The sequence below is a fragment of the Monomorium pharaonis genome, chromosome 8 (genome assembly GCF_013373865.1).
Source record: "Monomorium pharaonis isolate MP-MQ-018 chromosome 8, ASM1337386v2, whole genome shotgun sequence".
NCBI classification, from domain to species: domain Eukaryota; kingdom Metazoa; phylum Arthropoda; class Insecta; order Hymenoptera; family Formicidae; genus Monomorium; species Monomorium pharaonis.
The window spans coordinates 18,212,314-18,235,302 of NC_050474.1; the positions used below are offsets into that span (position 1 = coordinate 18,212,314).

Sequence of the window (22,989 nt, forward strand, 5' to 3'; positions counted from 1 at the left end):
ACTATAATTTAAACGATTCCAGAGAGTTTTCTTTATTAGCTAAAAAACAGTTATACTATTTTTTTTATTAAACCGTAACCATAATTAAACCGAAATATTTTTCAATCCAGATCCCTGGATTTTTGCATATAAATTATAATTATAAATTTTTCTATGTTTTTGATACGTAGCTTTATGTATAAAAATTATAATTTACAATTCCGTGTTTAATTATATTGTAAAGAAATTTTATTAATTGTAAATTGTAAAAAAATCCTTTGTCGCCATTACAAAGTTAACCAACTTTTTTTCTCCCATTGCAGAGGGCTTTCGGAGAATGGCAATGATGACGAGGTGGAGAGACCTAAGACAAAAGTGACGATCGTTGAGACGATAACGGAGGACGCGAATTACGTGGCCAATCTGAGCAACGTCACCTCGAATGTTGTTGGCAAAGTCGGTAGCATGTTCGGCAAGGGCATCGGCGGTCTTTCTACAAAATTCGGCTCAGCCAGCAATTGGTTCTAGTTATTGTTTCTAGCACTCTGCCAGTAAACCTTACATTCGACTAGTACGTTCCTTCGTCTAAATAAGGGGATGCGAACGGGAAGACTTCTAAAGGCGTAGACAGTATCCTATAGGCAGTACGATGATCTAGAGTTTCGTCCATATAAACGAATGGTACGATTAAACGATGCAATCGATCGGATCAGTTGGCTTTTGTCGTCTAGCAGATCGTTTCGGTTTCATTGCGGATTCTCTCCTCGAGAAAGGGGAGAGAAACTTCCGGTTTTCGCCGCGTTTCAATGCGCGTGGGGCTACAAAATTACTTATTGATCAACCACGATCGCGCAGGACTTAATTGTTGATACATTTACGTTTACTTAGTCGATAGCTTTCGGATTTGAGATAATAATGCATATTAGACACGTTAACGATACGCGCGTTGAGAATTAAAACGCGAACTCGTTTGCGGGCTCGTTTTAATTAATCGATTACGTATTTATGTTTGATCTCAGGTAATAGCGGGGAAAAATAAAACATAGACGAAATATATTCGGAAAGGCTGATTGTGCGATGAACACGTACGATGTAGGCCAGAGTGTAAACGCGTAGATATCTAATCATATTACAAAAGTATATGTATATAAACGTACATTACATAAACGCAACGTGTAATTATGAGATATTCATACATTCCCGTCGTGGTCTGCATGCGCCAGGCTAACGTCGTTAATATATACTAGCTGAATTGTCAGAGCACAGAATGCAGATTTTTCCTATCTAGTCTGTGTATACCGCGAGTTGTTTTTGCGGATTTAGTTATGTCGAGGGATAAGAGCACGGACACGTGTATTTCGCGTAGGCCGGAAAATATTCTCAGGTCGATTGCAACGTTACTTGGATAGAACGTGGTGGGCGCGCGATAAAACGTGGAAACGCGAAAAAATCTCCCGGAAAATAGAGGTGGGAAAACGAAGTGGGGGCGGGGGGGGGGGGAGACCGCGATTAACGAAGCTGCTGCTTAAAGAATTTCTTTTCTTTTGCAATCAACGAGGCAATGCTTTTTCATGCTGTTAGATACGATCGCTGTTATCTGTTGGACGACCATTCGCCGGATAGTTCGAACGTATCTCTCGTATCGTCGCCATATAAAGTCGTGAAACAGAGAACAGGAAGGGACGTTTTTTTGTAATACAAAATGATATACGAAGTAGGAAAATCTATCGAGAGATATTTCTTTTCCGGCGAATCCAGCTAGAGTCAAAATTTATCGTGCAAGAATCTTAATTATTATTGGAAATTTTATTATAATTGAATAAAAGTTCTTGCAAAATTAACATAAATTTTTAATAAAAGTTTTTGAGATATTAAAGTTGAATTAAAATTAATTGTAAAACAATTATAAAATAAGGCTTTTTGTTATTTCTATTTCTGAAAGTTAATTGATAAAATATCTATAGCAGACTTTCGCGTTCTGTGTATTGATCTGTGTCTTAAAATATTTTTTCTGACCTGAGGCACTTTGTACAAGAATTAAGACAGTTGATATCATTCGTATATATCGCATGTGATGTGCATAATATTCAAGATTAGGTTGTGATAAAACTCAATTAGCAGTATTGCCAATAGCTCGTGTTAATTAAATGATAAAAACAAATTAATTCCATTTGTGTTAAAACTATAAAATATATTAAATGTTACGATCCATCAAATATATATTATAAAGAGGAAAGACAAGAATCTGCACCTTGATTTAATAATAAACTGTTTTGCTTTCCATATTGGCAACTCTGCCAATTGAGTTAATTGTCGATTAAAGTTAATCAGAGTTAGTCGAAGTGGCTCTGAGTTTAACATATAATTTGCACGAGTAATCGACACTGAGAAAAAAAAGTTGTTGATTTGACTAAATTTTTCAACTTGATTAAACTTCTTCCATTCAACTATTTGTGTATTTCGAAGTTCAAGTATTCTATGTATTTCAGTTAATTGCATAAATACTTGAACTGAAGAAATTTAATCCTGTTAAAAAATTTAGTCAAATTAACAACACTTTTTTCTCAGTTTTATCAATAGTTTCTCCAACGGCAATAAACAATAGGTATCTCAATGTTTAAGGTTATATATATATTTACTTATCTTATGTGGTTTCTTTCCGATGGTACTATAATTATTAAGGACTCACGCAGGGAGGTTTGAACATGCTAATGTTAGACCGCGATCGAATGGTCGCCGATAACCATCAGAAGCAGTGAGCGTAATAGCACGTTATTTTTTATCTGTGTTACATTTATGCTAATTTACAATAACTGTAGCTAAGTTTTAATTATACAAATCTGTACTTGATATTAATATGTACTATAGCGTATCGTATATATTTATAATATAAATATCGCGATTCTTTATTTGCGAGCAGAAAATGAACGCGAGCGGAACGAGGTGCTCTTCTAGCGAGAGAGAGTTGCGCTTTCAGAGATCAATCGGAGGATTCTCCGTTTATCAACGGATATCGTTAAAATAATTAATTTTAACGTCATTCGACGATAAGGGAGGGGTTCTTTTTTGTGAAAATCGTACGAAGATTATTAATATCCTGCGGAGCGTTGAAATTCTTCAGTATGCACCGAACGCAATGTGCATTCACTTGACAATGTTTCATTCCTAAGAGTAACTCTTGATGCACATGATGGTGAAACTTTCTGAGACGGTCGCTGACTCGGGAGCAATTCTCAATCGCGTTCGCTACATGCGTTTACGGTCGAGAGTCGCTTAGCTCGAGAGCGATTCTCAGAATCGAGTACGAAGTTATAACGGCATTGAAATACTTTGAATTTTGCTCCAATCGCGATGTGGAAAGAAATATATATCTTTTTTAGCCTTATTTCCTTCTTGTTATCGTCGATAACTAAAACGTCGATGCTACTAACGTCCTGTGAAAGAGCAAGTGTTATGTAGGTTTACATTGCAAGAAAGCCTTGTCTCTCGATTACGAGACGCATATATATTTTCAAAACCTCACGATATATAACGTTCGTATATATCAATGAATATTTTTATTCAGCTTGATATAAACTCTTGAAAGTGCATCAAACGCGAAAGTATAACAACGAAGCAGGATGAAAAATGTACGTCCCCCCTCCGCACCCTCCCCCCCGAAGAAACCCTTAGCCCATGTCTTGTTTTGTGTTGCGGCATGCCGTGATGGAATTAATTTTCTATGCACTTCCACTTTTCAAAGCAACGCGCGAGGCAAATTCTAATAAAATCGTACTCATATCGAGCTCCTCGAGCTTTCTCTGTCTACCTCAAGTCCTAAGAAGCATGTCGCTATTTGTTAACGTGAATTGATTTTAGAGCAGATGAAACAGTAAGAAGCGATAAAGCAATCATAATTGATTTGTAACCGAGGCTTACATTTTGAGATAAAACGTGCAAATCTTTTCCTCAAAATTAAATTCCAACGATTTGTATGGTTCATCTAAAAACACGTATATATACATAGAATTCAGGACACAAATATAAATTATTGCCAAATTATTTTGTTTAATATCGATTTTTCACTGCCCGATCAGCGACGGACACATTTTTCACCCTACTTCGGCGAGTAAGGCGGTAAAATTAAACGTACAAGAGGAGGAGGAGGAGGAGGAAGAGAGGAAATACACACTACAAAAAAAAAAAAAAACGTTAGCGATCGCGCGAACGCGAGGCGAGGGATTTACTATTCGTTTGTACATACCTTTAGCGGTGGCGAAACGGGAAAGAGTAAATTTTTTATATGATACCAAAAAAAAAGAAGAAGAAGAGAGAGGGCTCGGCGCGAGAGCGGAGCGCGGAAATCTCAGGCGAGTGTTTGAAGGGCCGTTCTGTCCACGCGCACGCGTTGCAAGAGCAAGAGATTCGCATTCGAGGAGATTCGCAATGACTCGACAGCCCAGTTAGGGCGAGAGCCAAAAACTCTTAGGGACGATGTTATGCTTTTCATCGTCGGCTTTCGAACTTGACAGAATATTTTTTGATGCATCGCACGTTTACAGAATAGGGCGACGAAAAGCGAGCTCCCTTATTCTCTCTCTCTCTCTCTCAATCTCTCAATCTCTCTATCCTTTCTCTTTGTCTTTCTCTCTCTCTCTCTCTTTTTCTCTACCTATCTGTCACTCTCTTTCCCTCTTTCTCATCGGAATTTGACAAGTGCATGTTAGTTTGCTAACTAAAGGATGAGATGATTGTTATACACTTCGTATATAGATTCTTTTAGTCTCTATACTGTTACGCGTATTTTCGGTGAATCCCCCCTAAAAAAAAAAAAGGAAAACGCGTTCGGCGTTGCGGGTCAAAAGTTATATTTTTGCGCTCGATTTTCGGTTCCGATTGGTGTATTTTTTTTCAAAATCGAGACGCGCGAAACGCAACAATGGTGCCTGATGAAAATGCCTCTATCATGCTTCGGAATTTTTCCTCGTCGTATTAAGAGTCACGAAATTGATCGAAATAAGTTTTTCTAAACAGACTTCCAGTATACTTTTATCGAAGTTAAAAATTGGCGAGATCATTTTTGATAATTAGATAACAGAATTTAATTCAATCTCGACTAAAAGCTGATCTTATCGGAATATCAAATTTGAACTGTTACGTTCAATATTGACACAACATTTGACGTTTGCGCGAATTACCGGAGGAAGCAAGGATGATTCGGAAGCCTGATGAGCGCGTTATTACAGCTACTTGAATGTTTCGCCACTAGCATCGCAGCGGCCAGCGAGGCGTGATGTAATCGCACGATTTACCGTCGCGACGATGTATATTGATATCGATTAAGTAAAACGCGGCCTTACACACACACACACACACACACACACACACACACACTTCAGTGAAAAATAATACATCGAATTGACATCGATTTGACATCGAAATCATCATTTTGATGTCGATTCGACATCGAATTGATGTCGAATTCATTATCGTTTCTCGCTGAGACACACACACACACTCCAGTGAGAAATAATACATCGACATCGATTTGACATCAAAATCATCATTTCGATGTCGATTCGACATCGAATTGATGTCGAATTCATTATCGTTTCTCGCTGGGACACACACACACACACACACACAAAGATACACACACATACCCCGATAACTGTCGTCACGAAACGTAATGAGATTTTACGAAAAACGCGCGAGCGAGACTCGTTTTTAAGCTCGGGGGAGTTGCAAAGGTAGGAGAAAGAAAAAACGAGGGAAGGGAAACGAAGCGAAGTTTAGAAAAATAAAAACTAAATTACTATACTATACTTATCGATGCTAAACGACGTTAGAATTATTATGATTATCGTGGTTATTCTTACTATTGGTAAATAATTCTCCTATACTCTATGACTAATTAGATTAGGACAGTTACGAAATGATCTCTCTCTCTCTCTCTATCTCACACATTTTCTGTCTATCTGTTTGTCCGTCCGTCTGTCTGTCTACCTGTTTATCTGTCTATTTTTATCTGTCGATCTGTCCGTCTCTCTATTTTGCCGTTCCGTCAACAGTGATCCTCTTCACACCGATCGAACTTCGATACGAACACTTCTGTCGTCAGCTCTCTCTAACTGTCTCTCTGCCCTTCTTTCCTTCTTCGTCTCTTTCTCCATATTTTCCGTTAGTTCTCTCTCTCTCTCTCTCTCTCTCTTATTCTTTCTTTCTTGCTGTTTCTTTCTTTCCTTCTTCCTCTTTTTTTCCATCTTTTCTCTATTTTCCTATCCGCCTACCTTTTTCTCCGTTTTGCGTTTTGAAACTGTGACTTTACTTGAACCGAAGAGATGGTCTTTTACTTACTCTAGCCAGTGTTCTAGTCGATTTAACTTTTACTCAACTGTTGTTCTCTCGTTAATAAAAATTCCGACAAAAAAAAAAGCAAAACAAGATACAGAAAAAAAATACAACACATATCCCGGCACTTTTTTTAATTTCCTTCTCAACAATCGGCACGATCTGATCGGCATTCTATCGGTATCATCCCGTTCTCATGCGTCTTTCACGACGGCAAGAAAAGGAAAAAAGAGAACATAAATCACTCGCTCTCATCGTTTGTCGCCTACATAATAAAGTCTAGAAGCGCGGAGGGTAAACGTGGTGTGAATGTGTGCATTTTCTGTAAATAACGACATAACTTACATAAGCATGTAACATCCTCATCGTAGCATTGTCATTGTAAGGGAAGAAGAGAACGGTCAAAGGGGGAAAAGAAAACCTTGTAAGGAGACGACGGACTTCGAGAAATTGGATTCGATCTCGATTCAAAATTTTCGGGAATGCGGGAAAAGAAATTGCAAAAGGGAATTTAACATTCCATCCTTCTTTCCTCGTTCCGTTTTCTCGAGCATTCCGACAGAGAGATCGAGTCCTCCTCGGTTCCGTTCTCGCAGGGGGGAGGGGGGAAGAAAAGGAAAGATTAAAAGGAGCACGGAGTTTCATTGTAAATAAGCGCGACTTTAAACCTTCGTGTCATCGTCCCGCCAGTTTCCGAGGAAAAAGAAAAGAGGAGAGAAACGAAAAAATCGCTTGCTTAATCGGAATAACAAATGAATGATAATCACCGCCTGTCTCATTCTCACACGCATACACACACATACTATCTCTCTCTCCCTCTCTCTCTCTCTCTCTCTCTCTGTCTCTGTCTCTCTTTCTCTTTTTCCCCTTTTCTCTCATTCACCCTCACTCATCGGAGCATCAATTGCATCTCTTTACTCGACTGCAAAGCGGAAACGACTGTGATCTAGATTAGTGTTACACATCGCATGAAAAGGAGAAGAAGAAGACGAAGACGAAGGAGGAGAAAGAAACAAAAAAGAAAAAAAAAAGAACAATCGATCGATCAGTGCTTAAATGCGACATCGACCATGATCATGACAACGTAGATTATAAATGTCTCGTAGCGATTAAGTATTTCTTATGGACTCACGCATATACATAATATATATATAAATAAATGACAACAGAAAATATAAATATACAAATATATATACATATTACGCTGCGCAGAGAGAGAGGCTATGCGAAAACGTTGGTACGTTCTTTTCTATTTTTTTTTTTCTTTCCTTTTGTGGAGCATTTGTGTAAGTAATTTGCATGTGAGGCAAGAGAATGCAAACGCATACATGTAATTGCAATTAATAAAGTATACGTTGTAAAATGTAATACATATGTCATGTAGCGTGTCATACCTTCGTGTTCGTTGCGCGCGTGCTCGTCTAACTTTATATTACTCACGCTTCTCTTCGCAGTATTCTCCATTCAGCATGGAATCATTCGGCATTCGGCTGCTGCAACAGTGTTTTTAACAGTAGAACTGCCGGTGATGAATGTATTACTTACGTAGCATCCGTTTCTACTATTTACATATAAATATGTTATACATATGTTTTGTTTAAAAAAGGGATAAAAAGAAAGCAAATAAATTAATAATTAAATGTTTCGATAAAAATTCCAAAAAATCTCAGAAAATGTACCATTATAAATTTACCATTATAAATTAACATTATAATGTTACCATTAAAAATATTAAACCAGTTATTTTGATTGCTTTGGTAGTTCTAATGTTAAACGCAATTCGATAAGAGATCATTATATCGGAAAGTATAAAATAAAATTTAATATTTTAGAACGCCTTTTAAAAACGCTTTTTCCTCGCAATATTTAAAAAATTTAATTATTTAAAATAAAGAACTTAAAATTTAAAAACTTAAAATCGCTACGCAGACAATATTTTTAAATGTTTAGTGTTCGTAATTTCGCGATTCAAAGGATTAAACAATTTCTTTAAAAAATTTTGCATGTATAATAATAATAGGTCTGTTCTTTTTAGCTGCACCTCGCGGCACTGATGTAACCAGTTAAAATGAGATAAATATATTTATTCCCATTTTAATTTACTGCACTAGTGCAGCAGTGCAGCGAAAAAGAACAGATCAAATGTCTAATGATATTCGCATTAACCCTCAGGGTACAGACTATAAAAAGTTACAATTAGTACAAATTTGGGTTATCGTAATCCACAAATTTCGTCGGCTCATATCTCCAAATAAATTCAATCAATTACAACGTATTCTTTTTTTAATTTTTTCAAAGGAAAAAAGACTTAGAATTATAGTGGTCTTGGTTGGTGGAAAAAATAAAAAACTAAAAAAATGATTTTTTTTAATGGAAAAAAAACAAAATTTTTTTGTAAAAAAATTTTTTTTAATGCCCGTATTTATTGGAAAAAAGATAAAATATTAAAAATGGTGATCAATGGAAAGGTAAAAAAGTAAACTTTAAGAATTTATGGTCAGATTTTTTATTCTATTCTAAAACTATATTTATTTGACGATATAAAAATGTGATATTTTTCGATATTTTTCCATGTAATGTGAAATACTAACATTTTTTTATATAAAAAAATAATTTAACTTTTTTTTGCAACTAATTTTTGTTGTAAAAATTATTGCTAAGACGCTGCCAGAAACTGCATTAACACTTTTTCGATATCGCGATTCGTTTCTTAATGGGATTTAATGGGTTAAAGTAACAAATAACACTTTGTGTTCACTTATTTTGTACTAATAAATGATATTTTGCATTAACTTACGAAATTAATTTACGAAAAAAAAAACAGACTCACTTTTATGCAAAATTTGATTTTACCTAATCCAACAGATTTGTGACGTTCCGTATAAATTGGGTGAAAAATATCCGAGAGCAAAATTTTGAATTTGTCAGCTTCAGCTCCTAAGGACACTGGCTCTGCCAAACGGTGGATTAATACTTGGAATTTAAAAGTTTCTCCCTCCCCCGCTTCACCACTCTTTTCCATTTAAAAACGGCATTTCAAAATTTGCTCGGGTTACTTTGACCTAGATAGTATCCTGAGAGTTAATAAATGTTTGGATTTACATTTAATTCCATCAATGTAGATCAATCTCAATTTAACTTACATTTTATTTTTTATTCTCTTTTAAAAGTAGCAAAAGGTAAAAAGTAAGTTAATTCGAGATTACAAAGTTATTATGTATTAGTAGAAATAGACATTACAGTGTTATTAAATTTGGTTAATATATATAATTATCAATTTGATACCATATTTTTTTAGATTTTCACAATTTTGAATCTTTTTTATTATACAATTAAAAAATAAATCTTTGTTCATACATATTCTTATCAGAGAAAAGTTTAAGAGCGACCATAATTAGGTTTCTCTTTGATAAAAACATGAATCATTATTTTAATTTAAAATCAATATGCTGCTGCCCTCTCACGTCTAAAACTTTTTCTATGTTGATACCTGATCATTTCTTGATCGATAAATAAGAATTTTTGATGAGATAAATAAAGATTTTAATTTAATCTTTATTATTAATGTAAAGTACTTTACGTCGGATGGATTTTACATATAAAGTTTTGCAATCTTCTTCTGAAAAAATAAAAAGAAAGATAATATTGCAAAAAAATACAAATTTTTATTGCAAAAAAATTTTTATGGCTTCTTATCTTTTTTTTCTAAGTATGCGAAAACAAAATAGTTTCGTTTAAAATAAAGAAATATTAATGCAACATTTTTTAGTTTTTGCAAAAAAAGAAAAAATTTGAATAAGAATTTAATGTACTAAAAGAACTATGCATGGAATATTTTTATTCTTTTACAAGTTGTTACACTAAACTTTTATTTAAAAATAAGATTATATTTTAATAAACAAGAACACTCAAACTATAAAATTTTATTTTTTGAGTTAAGGTCATTTTACATAATATTATGTTACTCTACAATGCTTTTTGTTTCCTGCTGCCTTTATTGTCTCTTCGCGCTGTTTTATCGAAATTGACAGATAAAAGTTAATAAACTTTAAAAAAAACAAGAAACACGTGACAAGAAACACGATTGTTGATAAAATAATGCGCGAAGAAACAAAAAATAATAGACACAGAGCAAGAAATAAAAAACAAAAAACATTTTGCAGATTAGCTTTAAGACGCAGACGATAATTAAATAAAAGTTTAAAATATCGCTGACGTTTCCAATTAACTGTCGCCTCCGTATTAACTTGCGTTCTGCGTCTTATAAACAAAAAGTTATAATTATTGTTACAGTAAATAAGGGAAATGTATAAAGTACATCATTTAATTCTTTTCAGAACTTATTGTTTAAAAAAACACTTAATGTTTATTCGTTTCGTAATGCATGTTTGCGTTTGAAATTAAACTCGCGCCTATATTCGTAATTATCGGCTCCGTTCAAACGAAACAAATGAAAGAGGAGACAATGAGGTGCAGGTACATACACTCGAAAGGAACGCACCGCGGATTCGACGGATTATCAAAAATCAATTTGAATCTCGACTCGCGTCTTATCTCGCAATTACTTATTCGAATCACAAGATACAAGTGCGGGACGCGGTTCGATTCGACACGGGGCACGCTTTGCGTATCTGTCCACGCGATCGCCTAATGATCGCCGATAATTCACTTCATTAGGTCAATTCATGCGGTTTGCCGCTTCGACTTCGAACGCGCCAGTCGACGCGCGTTCCGAGTTTCGGATCCGACGAATCCGAGGCGCGTTTCGTAACCAGTCCCCGAGCGCGGCACACGCATCCTTGGCTCCGTTGACGCGGCCCGCGTTTTAGTACAGGACGAGGACTTTTCCCGGACGTTTCCCCGAAGCCGTGGCCCTCCACCGAGAGAGGAGAGGAGAGATCTCCGCCCGCAGGACAAAGTGTGCCGTCGCCGCGAGGAGAACATTTCCGTTCGATCCGCTTCCCCCGCCAAACCCCGCCAACGATCCAACATGCTCACGGTAAAAAAGATCCGAGAAGAGACGAGCTGTCGCAATCGGGTGACCCACGTTCCACGTTCTACGGCAGCCTCCTACATCTCGCCCGCTCTCATCTCTCATTCCGGTTATATAAATAAATCGCCGTGCGAGCGGATGGAGAGGCTCGGGATGGCTGCTGTGCAAGTGGAGTGCGCGCGTTGTTGTTGCGACTCGCTCGCGGCGAGAGGGGTGCGGGATTTCCGGGACGGATCGTCACGAGGATGCTCCTTTGCTTTCAGACCGTCGTGAGGACCGTCGCCCGCCGCTCGTTCTCCACGTCGAGATGGGCAGCGGCACAGCAGGTGATTCACTCCGCCTTGAGTTTCCCCCCCGAGTCTGGCCTAACCTAAAAGTCGAAAAATCGGTCCCCCTGGACACGTCAGCGTTCTCGCGACGTTTCCACGTCGACCGTACCCTCCCGCCCCACTTGCCCCTCGGCCTTCTCGTTTCGACACTTCCCTCACGTACGATCGTTCGGAGAAGTGGAAACTTGAAGGACACGAAAGGTCATTTGTTTGCACCCCATTTGAGTGCTCTTTCTCTTTCTCATGTGTGAAATTCGTGCGATTGCGCCAGATGACCGTGCGAGACGCCCTGAACTCGGCCCTGGATGAGGAGATGGAGAGAGACGAGAAGGTGTTTCTGCTCGGCGAGGAGGTGGCCCTCTACGACGGTGCGTACAAGGTCTCTCGGGGCCTCTGGAAGAAGTACGGGGACAAGCGCGTCATCGACACGCCGATCACGGAGGCCGGTTTCACCGGTATCGCGGTCGGAGCGGCTATGGTACGTGTGTATGAGACAGTCTTCAAGGGTTTGTATCCTTTACCCGATATATTCCCCTGTGTTTGCAAGAGATACCTTTTTTTCAGGCTGGGCTGCGACCGGTCTGTGAATTCATGACGTACAACTTTTCGATGCAAGCGATCGATCACATTATCAACTCCGCCGCGAAGACGTACTACATGTCCGCGGGCAGGATCAACGTGCCAATTGTGTTCCGCGGTCCCAACGGCGCCGCTGCAGGCGTAGGAGCGCAGCACTCGCAGTGCTTCGGCGCCTGGTACAGCCACTGTCCTGGTTTGAAGGTGGTGTCGCCCTACAACAGCGAAGACGCCAAGGGTCTGTTGAAGGCGGCCATTCGGGATCCTGATCCTGTGGTGGTGCTCGAGAATGAGATATTGTACGGCGTGCAGTACCCCATGTCAGACGAGGCCCTGTCCAAGGACTTTGTTTTACCTATTGGCAAAGCTAAGGTGGAGCGGGCGGGCAATCACGTGACTTTGGTGGCACATTCCAAGGCGGTCGAGGAATGCCTCGAGGCGGCCAACCAGCTCGCTGGGAAAGGAATCGAGGCTGAGGTGATTAATCTACGTTCACTCAGGCCACTAGATATGGACACCATCATAGCGTCTGTGGTGAAGACGAAACACCTGGTGACGGTCGAGCAGGGTTGGCCGCAGTGCGGTATCGGTGCGGAGATTAGCGCGAGAATCGTCGAGAGTGAGTGTTATTTAATTCATGTCTCTCAGTTTAATTTCCGTTGAATTTCTGCTTTAAATTGGAATGAAATTAAGTAGAAGCTAATTAGAATTGAAAACATTAGTTTTAAATTACATTAACCTTTCATTGTTCTCACATGACACTTGGTTTGTATTTCATTTTTTTAATTGCGCAGATGTATGTGACACAAAAGTTGATTCTGAAACTTCCTGACTTGACTTTTTATTTACAATTTCCAGAGTATATTTATATTATTATTTTCTTAATTTTGTTTCGTACAACTTTTGTAATGTGAATATTCGTTTGTCGAACAAAAATAATGGGGAGTTAAAATGCAAAAGATTAAAAATTCTAGATGGCTCTCTGTCAACTCATCTCGATTTACTTTTCCTCGACGTTGTTTCTCTTATTTGCTTAACTGAGCTATTTGTTTTGGTTTTCAGGTGAAGCCTTTTATCATCTTGACGCACCTGTGATCCGTGTCACAGGAGTTGACACGCCTATGCCATACGCAAAATCACTAGAAATCGCGGCCTTGCCACAGGTCAGAGACATAGTGAACACCGTTAACAAAATGCTAGAAGTCACGCAGTAGTCAATAGTACGCGCATATCTAGGCGAAATTACTAAATTTCTACGATTTTTCTGGCGAGCCAGTTTTCCTATCCCCATCCACCGCATCTCTACCTGGTACACCATACCTCTCGTCCGAATATCAATGAATAATAGTAGAATAATTACAGAGGAATAACGCGTGACAGTAAGTACAAAATTTCCGTTCAATACAGATAATAAACATTTGCTTATAAGTTTCATGTGTAAAAACTTACAAAAAAGCACGTTTGAAGATGGAAAGACGTTTGTACATTGATTATAATGTATAAATGACATTTAAGTAAATTTGCTTCTCAAGGTCTGATTTCTATAATATATGGTTAATTAAAAAGTAAACTATAACAAAAATTAATTAATACTTTTATAAGCTTAAATGGTTAAATAAAGTAAGGTTAACTAAATCAGAGGTTACACATGTAGATATACTGTTAATTTATTTAGTCGTAAGCTTCTAAGAAAGAGCATGTATTAATTAATTTTCAAGTTAATTTATACTACAGCCAACTTAACTTTCTGGTTACTATATATTATAAAAAACGGGCCATAAACTAGCGCGCAAAATGTGCGATGTGTATTCTGTACATTAATATATATATATACATATATATGTATACATGATATTAATAATGTTATTAGATAACGCAATAAATGTAAATATATTTTTTAGTAGCTAACGATATTTTATTTAAAAAAATAATTGTTATAATTGCCAACGAATGCAAATTGAAAAATTCTAATTTCATTAATATTCATATTGAATTTAAATGAATTGAAATCAATTTCTAGTTTAAATAGTTACGAAGTAGTGAACACATCAAATTACTGCCGTATCTATACAAACTGCCTTTCACATTGTAGAATTTCACATCGCGCACTCAATTGAAAATCTCAACGACTTATAAGAAAATGTTGATAGTGCGTTATGCGTTGTCGCATATATGTATACTGCACAATTATGGGCAGCATACAAGATGCTGCATACGTCTACTATTTATTACAGAAAATTAATAAATAATGTACAAATTATCAGATTTTTATCATTTACTTCTATAAGTACCTTCTATAAGTATATATATTACACAACATAATTTTATTTTTCTATATTAATACTTATGTATGATACATACGTAACAGACAGCATGTCACTACTGTCATGTAACGTTCGAACGCGTCTCTCAATTCTCCTTCTCTGTGATAAAAATTAAATGATTAATATTTCTTAAAGCTCTCTTCATATTTGAAAAAATTCTATTTATACGTTTATAAATTACTGCAGCTCTTACCTAAGTACATCCATGTCAAGAGCACACTGTGTATAGATAGCCAAGAAATTTCGTAGATCGGAATGCGTCCAATTCACCTGTCGCCAGGGCTCGATGCATCTTTCCACTAGTTCCAAGAAGAAAAATCTCAATTCTCGTGATCTGTGCAGGTTGCATCCAATTCCGAGTATTGCTCTCGAGTACGAACGAAAGTTTAAGTCTAGTTCTTGATAAGATCGATCGAGAAGCATCGGTTTGAGTTTAATGCATACCAAGCTGAAACATATTTCAACATTTCCTCTGTATCTGTTACTTTTGTAATTTTTAAACGATGGAGAAACACATCGTTTATGCGTTATTTTATACGAGATGTCACGTACTGTTTGTGATGTTTATCGTTTTCCAGAAGAACTCGGCATTCCGATAATTCTTGCAAAAATTCCCTATCCAAGTCGGTGTCAAAGTATTCGGATCCGACGCAACGATACGTCCATGACGACATCATACTGTTGGCGCAGTGGTACAGATCAGGAAATGTTAGAAACTGTAATTTTCTCTTGTTCATTTCGAATCGCAGGCATGCTATGAACACCACTGCAGCGTATCGCCTATGTAATAATTAAAAAACAGTTAATTGCCACATTACTAAAACGATTTGGATGATTCTTATTAAAAGTTGACCATGCACTTGTGCTAGGAGGCAAATTTTATTGGTTTTTATAAGGGATTATATACTTAGCGAGATCCTCGGAAAGTAAGAAATGTTGTTTGATGTTGGTTGCAAGGGAACCCGGGAGATCCTCGACAGTTTTAAATATCCTTTTTACATTGTCATATTGTCTCCTACAGCTCTTCAACGTGATCCCTGTCTTTTCCGCAACTTCGTCCATATCCTTTCTACTTTTGGACGTAATCTTTTTCCCCAGTAATTCGCGTATAACGACATCGTCAAATTCATAATACCTGAGGCAAATAATTATGGTGTCAGACTCATAAGAGAGTACAGTAATAATTTTAGTCGTAATTAAAAAACTGCGTCACGTGTGCTTACATTTCTATGAGCATCTGACCGGTCTGTGGTTCTATCTGAAAGGCCAGTTGCTCACTGGCGAGTTTCGTAGGGGTGTGAAGCAGTTTTTCAAGCAAAGCATAGGTGCGATAATGATCGAGAACGTCTGACGCAACCAACTCGAGCGGTGCGTTAGTTTGCTGACAAATTCCTCGCTGATGCAAAATGTTGACCGCGTCACTGGCTGGAAAGAGGCATCCATTGTATTAGATTTATAGAATTAATTTTACGTGTGCGAGTAAATCGAGAAAGACGATTAGAAGTGTGCGAATCAAGCGCTTGCAAGGTCGAATCTAATCTAATTGAATCTTTGATTACACGTTTGTAATCCAATTGAAATGTATCTTAAGTTTTCATATTGAGTTAAATCTCTTCTGATTCAAATTTGAATCAAATTTTCCTGTATTTACATTATGCTAACTCAAAGGTAATAAAGTATTTTTAATAATGCAAATTCTTTTTAATAGAGGAATAAATTAATCACTGCAAAGATTTTAGAAAACATTTACAAAAAATAAATAAAAGTTCATAATAGATATCAGGCAATAACTGTGAAAGTTATTATACCGATAAGTGTATATGTAAACAACCATTTTTTATAAATTAATAAAAGTATATACACAGTATATCTGAAAAAAAAGGCTATTTTTCAGATATTGTGTATATACTTTTGTTAACTTATAAAAAGTTGTCATGAAGATATAATGGAGCAATTCAAACATTTCAGATTTTGTTTCAAGCAATGGAGCATTTCAAATTTTGTTCTAAATTATATAAAATTATAATACAAGTTTACGAAACGAATCTATGAAGACAATTGTCTATTGCATACAAAATTTTGAACAATTGATCGTTTATTAAGGGAGATAATAAAAGATTGTATGGAAGAAAATGAATTGTCGATGATTCGGGATTTTTAAGCTATTTGAACTATTCACACATTTCTAGAGGCAACGTCTATCACTCACAGGTGTGTCCGTCGACCCAGAGCTGGTAGATTTCGGGATCGACCAGCGTATAGTTGCTAATAAACACGTCAACCTCGGAGAGCATGTTGAGGTTATGTTCGCGTTTTTACGCACTAATCATAGAGCAGAGATTTTAGCGAGGATCATACTGACATCATTTTTCGCGCGTTGGAAAGGTTAATACGAAATCGTCGTTATATTTCCATTTTAAAAGTAACAATTTCATCAAAATCCAACGACGATCAACCGGACACTTGCTACTTTTAGGTTAGCTGACGTTAAACACAAGTGCTATTGGCAAAAGAGTGGAAAGTTATCATTTGATTTGCGTAGTATCGGAACACTCGAGCTTATTTGAAATTCGCAATTAACTACTTGTGTGAGATTTGCAAATAATATAAATGTATATATTCATCGAGTTCTCACTTGTCGTTTAGTCGTGTTAATTCGTGCCAATTTTTTAAAATGAATTCAAGGGGTCAATGATGAGCAGAATGACTTGGCGGTTCGTGTGGAAAAATTGAAATGGATTTAACAGAAACATTTATTTAAACGATCTACATGTAAAACATACTTTAAAATAAGTGTTTTGTGTAATAATATAAAAAAACAAATAATAGTTAATATTTATATACACTTTTTCTTAGAATAAGATGTTTATTTTATATTTCGATATATATTTTATAGATAAATAATAGTTTTATTCTATTTTTTATTTTTTAACAGAGTAAAAAAACCAGAAAATATTAAAATAAAAAACACGTATCTCACGAATATAATACATGTAACTCAATCTCTATAAACATTAATAATTCCTATATTTATATATATTTATATAAATTTTTTAAATTAATTTATATTTCTTATCACTGATTACCTAGTTACTTGATATGAAAAAAGAGTTACATCTATTATATCCATGAAATATGTACTGTTTTTATTTTGATCTTATTGTTTTCTTTCTTATATCCTTGAGAAGTAGGAAATAGTAAATAAACAATACAAAGAAAAAAAATTTATTTATCCATAGCACATCGAAATATAATATTAACATCTTACTTGAAGTAAAAGTATATATGAATACTAATTTCTATTTTTTCAAATATTTGTTACACTAATTTTAAATAGTATCTTTTAAATACATTTTTAAATAAAATATATATCTGTTACTATTTTCTATTTCAACCAACTCTTTTTCCCGACAATGACATTGACCGTCTGTGTGCACGCATTCCACGCTCAATATCAGGCACGCCTTCTGTAAGTGGCGCGATCACCGCGCATCGCGCATAGTCTGGCGCTAGCTTCACGTAGTACCTGCGTATTTGAATTGGCGGCATTCTGGTTGCTGTTCGCGGCGCGGCGGAGAGAATGGACGAGATTGCGTCTGCCCCCCCTATTTGATTCGCGCGAGTCGGAGTCTGGCAATGGAACAAAAATAATCTCTTACAACGGAAGGTAATCAAGTCGATAATGTTTATGATCGAGAGCGCGTCTCGGTGCGTAAAAAGATTGAAATTTCGATTGTTCGTCAGACACCTTGTCGGCACTGAAGCGCGACTTTGTAGCGGCGATGGCTACATTTTGCTGGCGTTATTATTACGTTATACATATTATATTACAGTCGTTATTAGTGGATTTATTACTTATCATATTACCTGGAGAGAAAGGAGGCGGTAGGCGCGCCGTAAATGAAATATGAATTCATAAAAAAGTGAAGGGGATCAAAATATGTCATACGTTGTTTTTTAATGCAGGTTCAAATGCGGAAAATATTGGCGCGTGTGACGAATATTTTACACTTAAGTAACGTTGTTACTGTAAATAGATAATGATATAGCATTTTCGTGATGTGCAGGATACGGTCTGAGATGTCGGGACGGAGACTGAAATCACGGAAGGAGACGACAAGATGGCGTCGAGACGTTCGCTATTAACGACGCGGGATTTCGGTGAGTGTGATAAAATAATATTTTTAATTTATTGTAATAATTGTTAAATTTAGAGAGCTCGCGCCATCGGGGGACTATAATTAAAATACTTTTTGTTTGAAAGTCGAGCGTGATAATTAAATTTTAATTTAATTCTGATGATAATTAAAATTTACGTTAATTTGAGCGGAAAATTAAAGTCTGCATCAATTTAAAAATTTCGAATTAATTGTGTGAATATATTTTTTGTAATATTTGAGAAGTCAATTAAACTGACAATTATCTTTATTGCTACGGTATATGTTACAATATTTTTTAATTTTGCAATTAAGATTGTTAAGAACAAAAGCGTGATGTTAAAAATGTTAATTTAATTGGACGCTGTTTTAATAAATTTATAAGTTTTTAACTTAAATTTATTTATTAAACTATTAAGTAAGTTTTTAATCGAGATTAATTAAGCAGTTTATCTACGAATTTAAACGAGTTTAAACGAGAAATTTGCTTGCTTTATAAAAGTATTTTAAAACCTAATTTGCCGAATCTCTCTAATTTTCAAGTCTTTAATCTTTTACATCTACATATAAAATGTACCTAAAATGCTATTAACAAAAGATGTTTTCCAATGGGACATTGGAACACCCAACGGTTTCAAAGTGTGCCAATGTTTATTTTAGAAAATTAAGAGTAATTTACTTTCTCTGTAAATCATTATTGAAATTAAAAGAAAAGGAGCCTTCGCTCAAACGAGACATTAAACGTACCGTGATCTTTCTTTAATTTGGAGTATCAACTCTCGCAACTTATTTACTTTCATTTTCTCGAGCGCCTTTCTCCGGCATTATTATTCGCGAGTAAACCTGAATTAAAGTCGACATCCGACTTCGAGATACAGCTGCCGAGCGAAAAGGTCACCACGATGTTACGTGGCGATTGCAGCCAAGTCACATGTCAGTGTTTTATCGGCGGTGCATTATTTTCATTTTTCCGCCGTAATCTCATGCTTAATTAAAGTAATCGTCGGACTTTGGAGCGAAATAATACGAACGGCGTAGCCATGCACGCACGCACGCACGCACGCATGCACGCACGCACACACGTACACGAATACGCCCACCGGCCGCAATTCCACGCGATTGATTGACGGGCGAAGTATAGCGGCAGCAACAGCACCAACAGCAGCAGCAGCAGCAGCGATCGAAATTGCCGCTGCTGCACTCGCAATCGCGTTCGCGCGGACGCAATTAATTCGCGGCGAGGCGATGTCACGTAACGTTAAACTCGTTACCGGTGCGGGAAACGCGCGTTAACCGGCTACGACTGCCAACGCGAGCGGATAAATATTGTAGCAACAAAACCTGGCGGATTCGTCTTGACCGAGTATCGATCGATCCTACCCTCCCTTCCCGTCCCTACCACGCGAAACAGAATGATGAAACGATGATTCTTTCCCGTTTACGTGTTAACGAGACGCGGAAAACGACGGGGTAACGACGGGAATACTAAAACTTGTGGACTGGAATAAATATCGTTATTCGAGGCACGAGTAAAAAAAAAAAAGAAGAAGGAAACGAAAGTATTTTCGAGACGTCGAGCGTCTCATTATTCCGAGACCCCGTGGGACTTACTAATGCCAAAGTTTTTCGTCACTCCATAATAAGGTTTCCATGAGCTTTCGTACATTTTTTCTAATGTTAAAATATTTTAGCGGAGAGAAAAATTTTAAATAGAACGAAATTTATACCCGCAAGGGATATTGTTATATTGTTAGACAAAAATAAGATATACAATTTTGCAAGATATGAAATTTCACGTGGGAAGAGCTTCGCGTGGTTTTGCTGAAGGACCTGAAAATTTAGCAGTGGATGCAGATCTGAAAATAATTTTGTTGGACCATCAAAATAATTATGAAGGACATTCGAGGACGACGAGCGAGCTGCAAAAAGTCTCGACATACCAGCAGCCAGCTTGAGCGTCCTACGTATAATAATTATTTTGATAGGATTGCAATATTATTTTCAGATCTGCGTCCAGCGATAAATTTTTAGATATTTTAGCGAAACACCATTTCTTTTCGCTTACCTGTTAGTTGAAGAGAAAGATTTTTTTTATGCACGACGGGCTTTTTCTCTCTTTCACTAATACCTCGCGCATTAAAATAAGGAAAAGTTATTTACAATTATGCCGTTGTGTACGCGTGAAAATACCAAGATACGGGTCGATATGAATTAAGACATATACTAAATAAATACTTCTTATCTGCACGTGAAGTCCCGTGAAACTGCAGACTTCGCACTTTCCTCGTTTTCTTAAATAAACACACAAGCCAAAAACAAAGAACGAAGAAAAAGAATTTTGTTTGTACATTCATTATATTATCAAACATTCTATCTACAACCTTACTTTAATCTCTAAATTTCCTAGAGTGAGATATTACTCTAAAAGAGTGAAAATCGAACATATCTAAGTTCGAGTGATTTGTCACTCTAATTAGAGTGAGTTAGAGTGAAAATGCACTCTGTAAGAGCAAAAATTCTAATTAGAGTAAAAATCACTCTTATAGAGTGCATTTTCACTTTAATTAAAGTGACAAATCACTCGAACTTTGATTTTTATTCTTTTAAAGTAATGTTTCACTCTAGGAAATTTAGAGAGTACCCTTAGCAAAAAAAAAAAAAAAAAACGGTTGGGAGGGGATCTAAAACTTATTTAAAAAGAGAACACTGTAGAGATTCGATGTGTTATTCAAAGTTCAAAACGTATACACGTGTCGCATTTCGTACTAAAAATATTCGCCCGTTTCCTGCATTGTGTCGCGATGCTGCAGACGTTTTTTATTTAATATTAATTCTGATTATCATATTAATGTTGCATCCTAAAACATGTTTTGGCTTTTTTTAAGGATGCAACTGTGTTGCTGAAAATATTACGTCATTGATTTGAATTGCATTATTTCGTCGGGATTAGAAAAAGGATTTCTTATCAACGGAGAAAGGATGAGAATTGGGTATACATAATACAGGCCGGGCAGAGATTCGTACAAATAAAGATTACGCTATTTCGTCGCTCTGCCACCAAGGACATACACTTGCTTCGCGTAGAGCCGCGGTAACTATTATTTCCCTGTTGCATTTAATGTCCGCTAACGGACACACTCGGTTTCGATCCCGCGGCACGGTGCCACCTATTGTCTCTCGCTCTCGTCTGGCGCTTGTTTTCTTTTCCATTTCCTCTTTCCCATCTCTTCGCTCCCTCGCGTAGTTTTCCTCCACTTCACTATTCTCCTCCCCGTTCGCCCGCCTCCCTCCCTTTCCCCTTTTTCCTCTCTCTACATTTCCTCTTTCTCCTTCTCTTTCTCCTCCAACGCAGCCACCGCTTGCCGTTTCTGTGTCTGTCTCCCGGACGGAGGAAGGAAGCGCTCCAGGAAATTCATTTGCAGAGACGTGGCACCGTACAGCAAAACACGAATGATATATTTACATGGCGCCGAGGGAGAAACCGACGAGATGGATTTACTCGAGAAAGGTTTATCGAGCGTTACGAGCGAACGGGGGAAGAGGGAGGGGGGAGGGAAGAGGAGAAACGTGAAATGTATTTTTTGAAAGAAACGCGCTAATCCACTCTCGAAGCCGCGCGGAAGTTCGTTCTATAGTTTTTACCCTCGAATTCGCCCCATGAATTCTCCCTGGTTTTCGGGCGTGGCTGAGAAATGTGCGACGTGAATTTGAGCGCGACTTATTTCCGCAGCGGCGGATTTTAATGCGCCCCTTAGCGCGATTTGATTCGAGTGGCTCTACAATACCGGGACTCTAGATCTTTACAGCGCGAGAGATATTTAGTGCTCAGACATCAATTAACATGTATACTGTATATTGTCGTTCGTGTATTATTTTTCCATGTATATATGTGTGGAAAATTTAAATTTAAATGTAATTTATATGAAAAAAGATATATGAACAATATAGAGAACACCAGTTGTGTTGACTGGGTTAAGTTGATCAATTCTTTAGTTTTTAATTTTTATAGCAAAATTGACTATTTTATTTTATATAAAATTTTATCGCAAATTCTATATTAGTTATTAGGCATTTAATAATATTTTAATAATAAGTGAAAGTATAATTACCTAATATACGAAATTAATATGTTTCTAATACGCGTTCTTTATGTGTAAAATAGCTTCAGGATCAAGATAATTTGACATTAGCATGTTGAGATAAGAAATAATAATATGTTAAAATATGGTATTAATATATTTATACATATATTTATTTTTATATAATTTTAATTTTTAATTATAAATATTTTAACAGCGTTT

The 22,989-nt window shown here is 36.7% G+C and overlaps 3 protein-coding genes and 1 long non-coding RNA gene across 7 annotated transcripts in view; 3 read left to right on the forward strand and 1 right to left on the reverse strand.

Moving 5' to 3' along the window:
- LOC105834909 (calcium-dependent secretion activator) overlaps window positions 1-7,676 on the forward strand; it is a 33,887-nt gene extending 26,211 nt beyond the window's left edge. For 2 of the 3 annotated variants that reach the window (XM_036291058.1, XM_036291056.1), the window contains exon 15: window positions 303-507. In XM_036291058.1, the coding sequence (XP_036146951.1) occupies window positions 303-507 (205 nt within the window). Of the gene's footprint in view, window positions 1-302 lie in introns of all 3 variants that reach the window. The other variant, XM_036291057.1, reaches the window with a different exon arrangement.
- A 2,804-nt stretch (window positions 7,677-10,480) lies between these two features.
- On the forward strand, window positions 10,481-14,467 carry LOC105834910 (pyruvate dehydrogenase E1 component subunit beta, mitochondrial). Of its 2 annotated transcripts, XM_012677763.3 has the most exons (5): window positions 10,481-11,308; window positions 11,566-11,628; window positions 11,903-12,109; window positions 12,196-12,826; window positions 13,270-14,467. In XM_012677763.3, the coding sequence occupies exons 1-5, from the start codon at window positions 11,300-11,302 to the stop codon at window positions 13,419-13,421; spliced, it is 1,062 nt and encodes a 353-aa protein (XP_012533217.1). In that variant the 5' UTR covers window positions 10,481-11,299; the 3' UTR covers window positions 13,422-14,467. The 2 variants fall into 2 exon arrangements, with proteins under 2 accessions (XP_012533217.1, XP_012533216.1); XM_012677762.3 differs by lacking the exon at window positions 10,481-11,308 and having other exon boundaries at window positions 11,321-11,628.
- Window positions 14,395-17,050, reverse strand: LOC105834911 (acidic fibroblast growth factor intracellular-binding protein). Its single transcript, XM_012677764.3, has 6 exons — window positions 16,741-17,050; window positions 15,755-15,956; window positions 15,439-15,666; window positions 15,084-15,311; window positions 14,725-14,979; window positions 14,395-14,630 (listed from the first exon to the last, which is right to left on the reverse strand). Exons 1-6 carry the CDS (start codon window positions 16,823-16,825, stop codon window positions 14,552-14,554), a joined length of 1,077 nt encoding a protein of 358 aa, XP_012533218.2. The 5' UTR covers window positions 16,826-17,050; the 3' UTR covers window positions 14,395-14,551.
- A 502-nt stretch (window positions 17,051-17,552) lies between these two features.
- The window catches only part of LOC105834914, a 39,277-nt gene continuing 33,840 nt past the window's right edge, over window positions 17,553-22,989 (forward strand). Inside the window, exon 1 of the long non-coding RNA XR_004964337.1 lies at window positions 17,553-18,692. This is a non-coding gene — a long non-coding RNA (uncharacterized LOC105834914). The remainder of the gene's footprint in view (window positions 18,693-22,989) is intronic.

Coding starts and splice junctions, on each gene's coding strand:
- LOC105834910 (XM_012677762.3), top strand. CDS start 11,548: ATGCTCCTTTGCTTTCAGACCGTCGTGAGGACCGTCGCCCGCCGCTCG. Junction 12,110..12,195: donor TCGCGGTCGGAGCGGCTATG/GTACGTGTGTAT, acceptor CCTTTTTTTCAG/GCTGGGCTGCGACCGGTCTG. Junction 12,827..13,269: donor TAGCGCGAGAATCGTCGAGA/GTGAGTGTTATT, acceptor TTTGGTTTTCAG/GTGAAGCCTTTTATCATCTT.
- LOC105834911 (XM_012677764.3), bottom strand. CDS start 16,825: ATGCTCTCCGAGGTTGACGTGTTTATTAGCAACTATACGCTGGTCGAT. Junction 15,957..16,740: donor CTGGGTCGACGGACACACCT/GTGAGTGATAGA, acceptor GCCTCTTTCCAG/CCAGTGACGCGGTCAACATT. Junction 15,312..15,438: donor CTTTCCGAGGATCTCGCTAA/GTATATAATCCC, acceptor ATTATTACATAG/GCGATACGCTGCAGTGGTGT.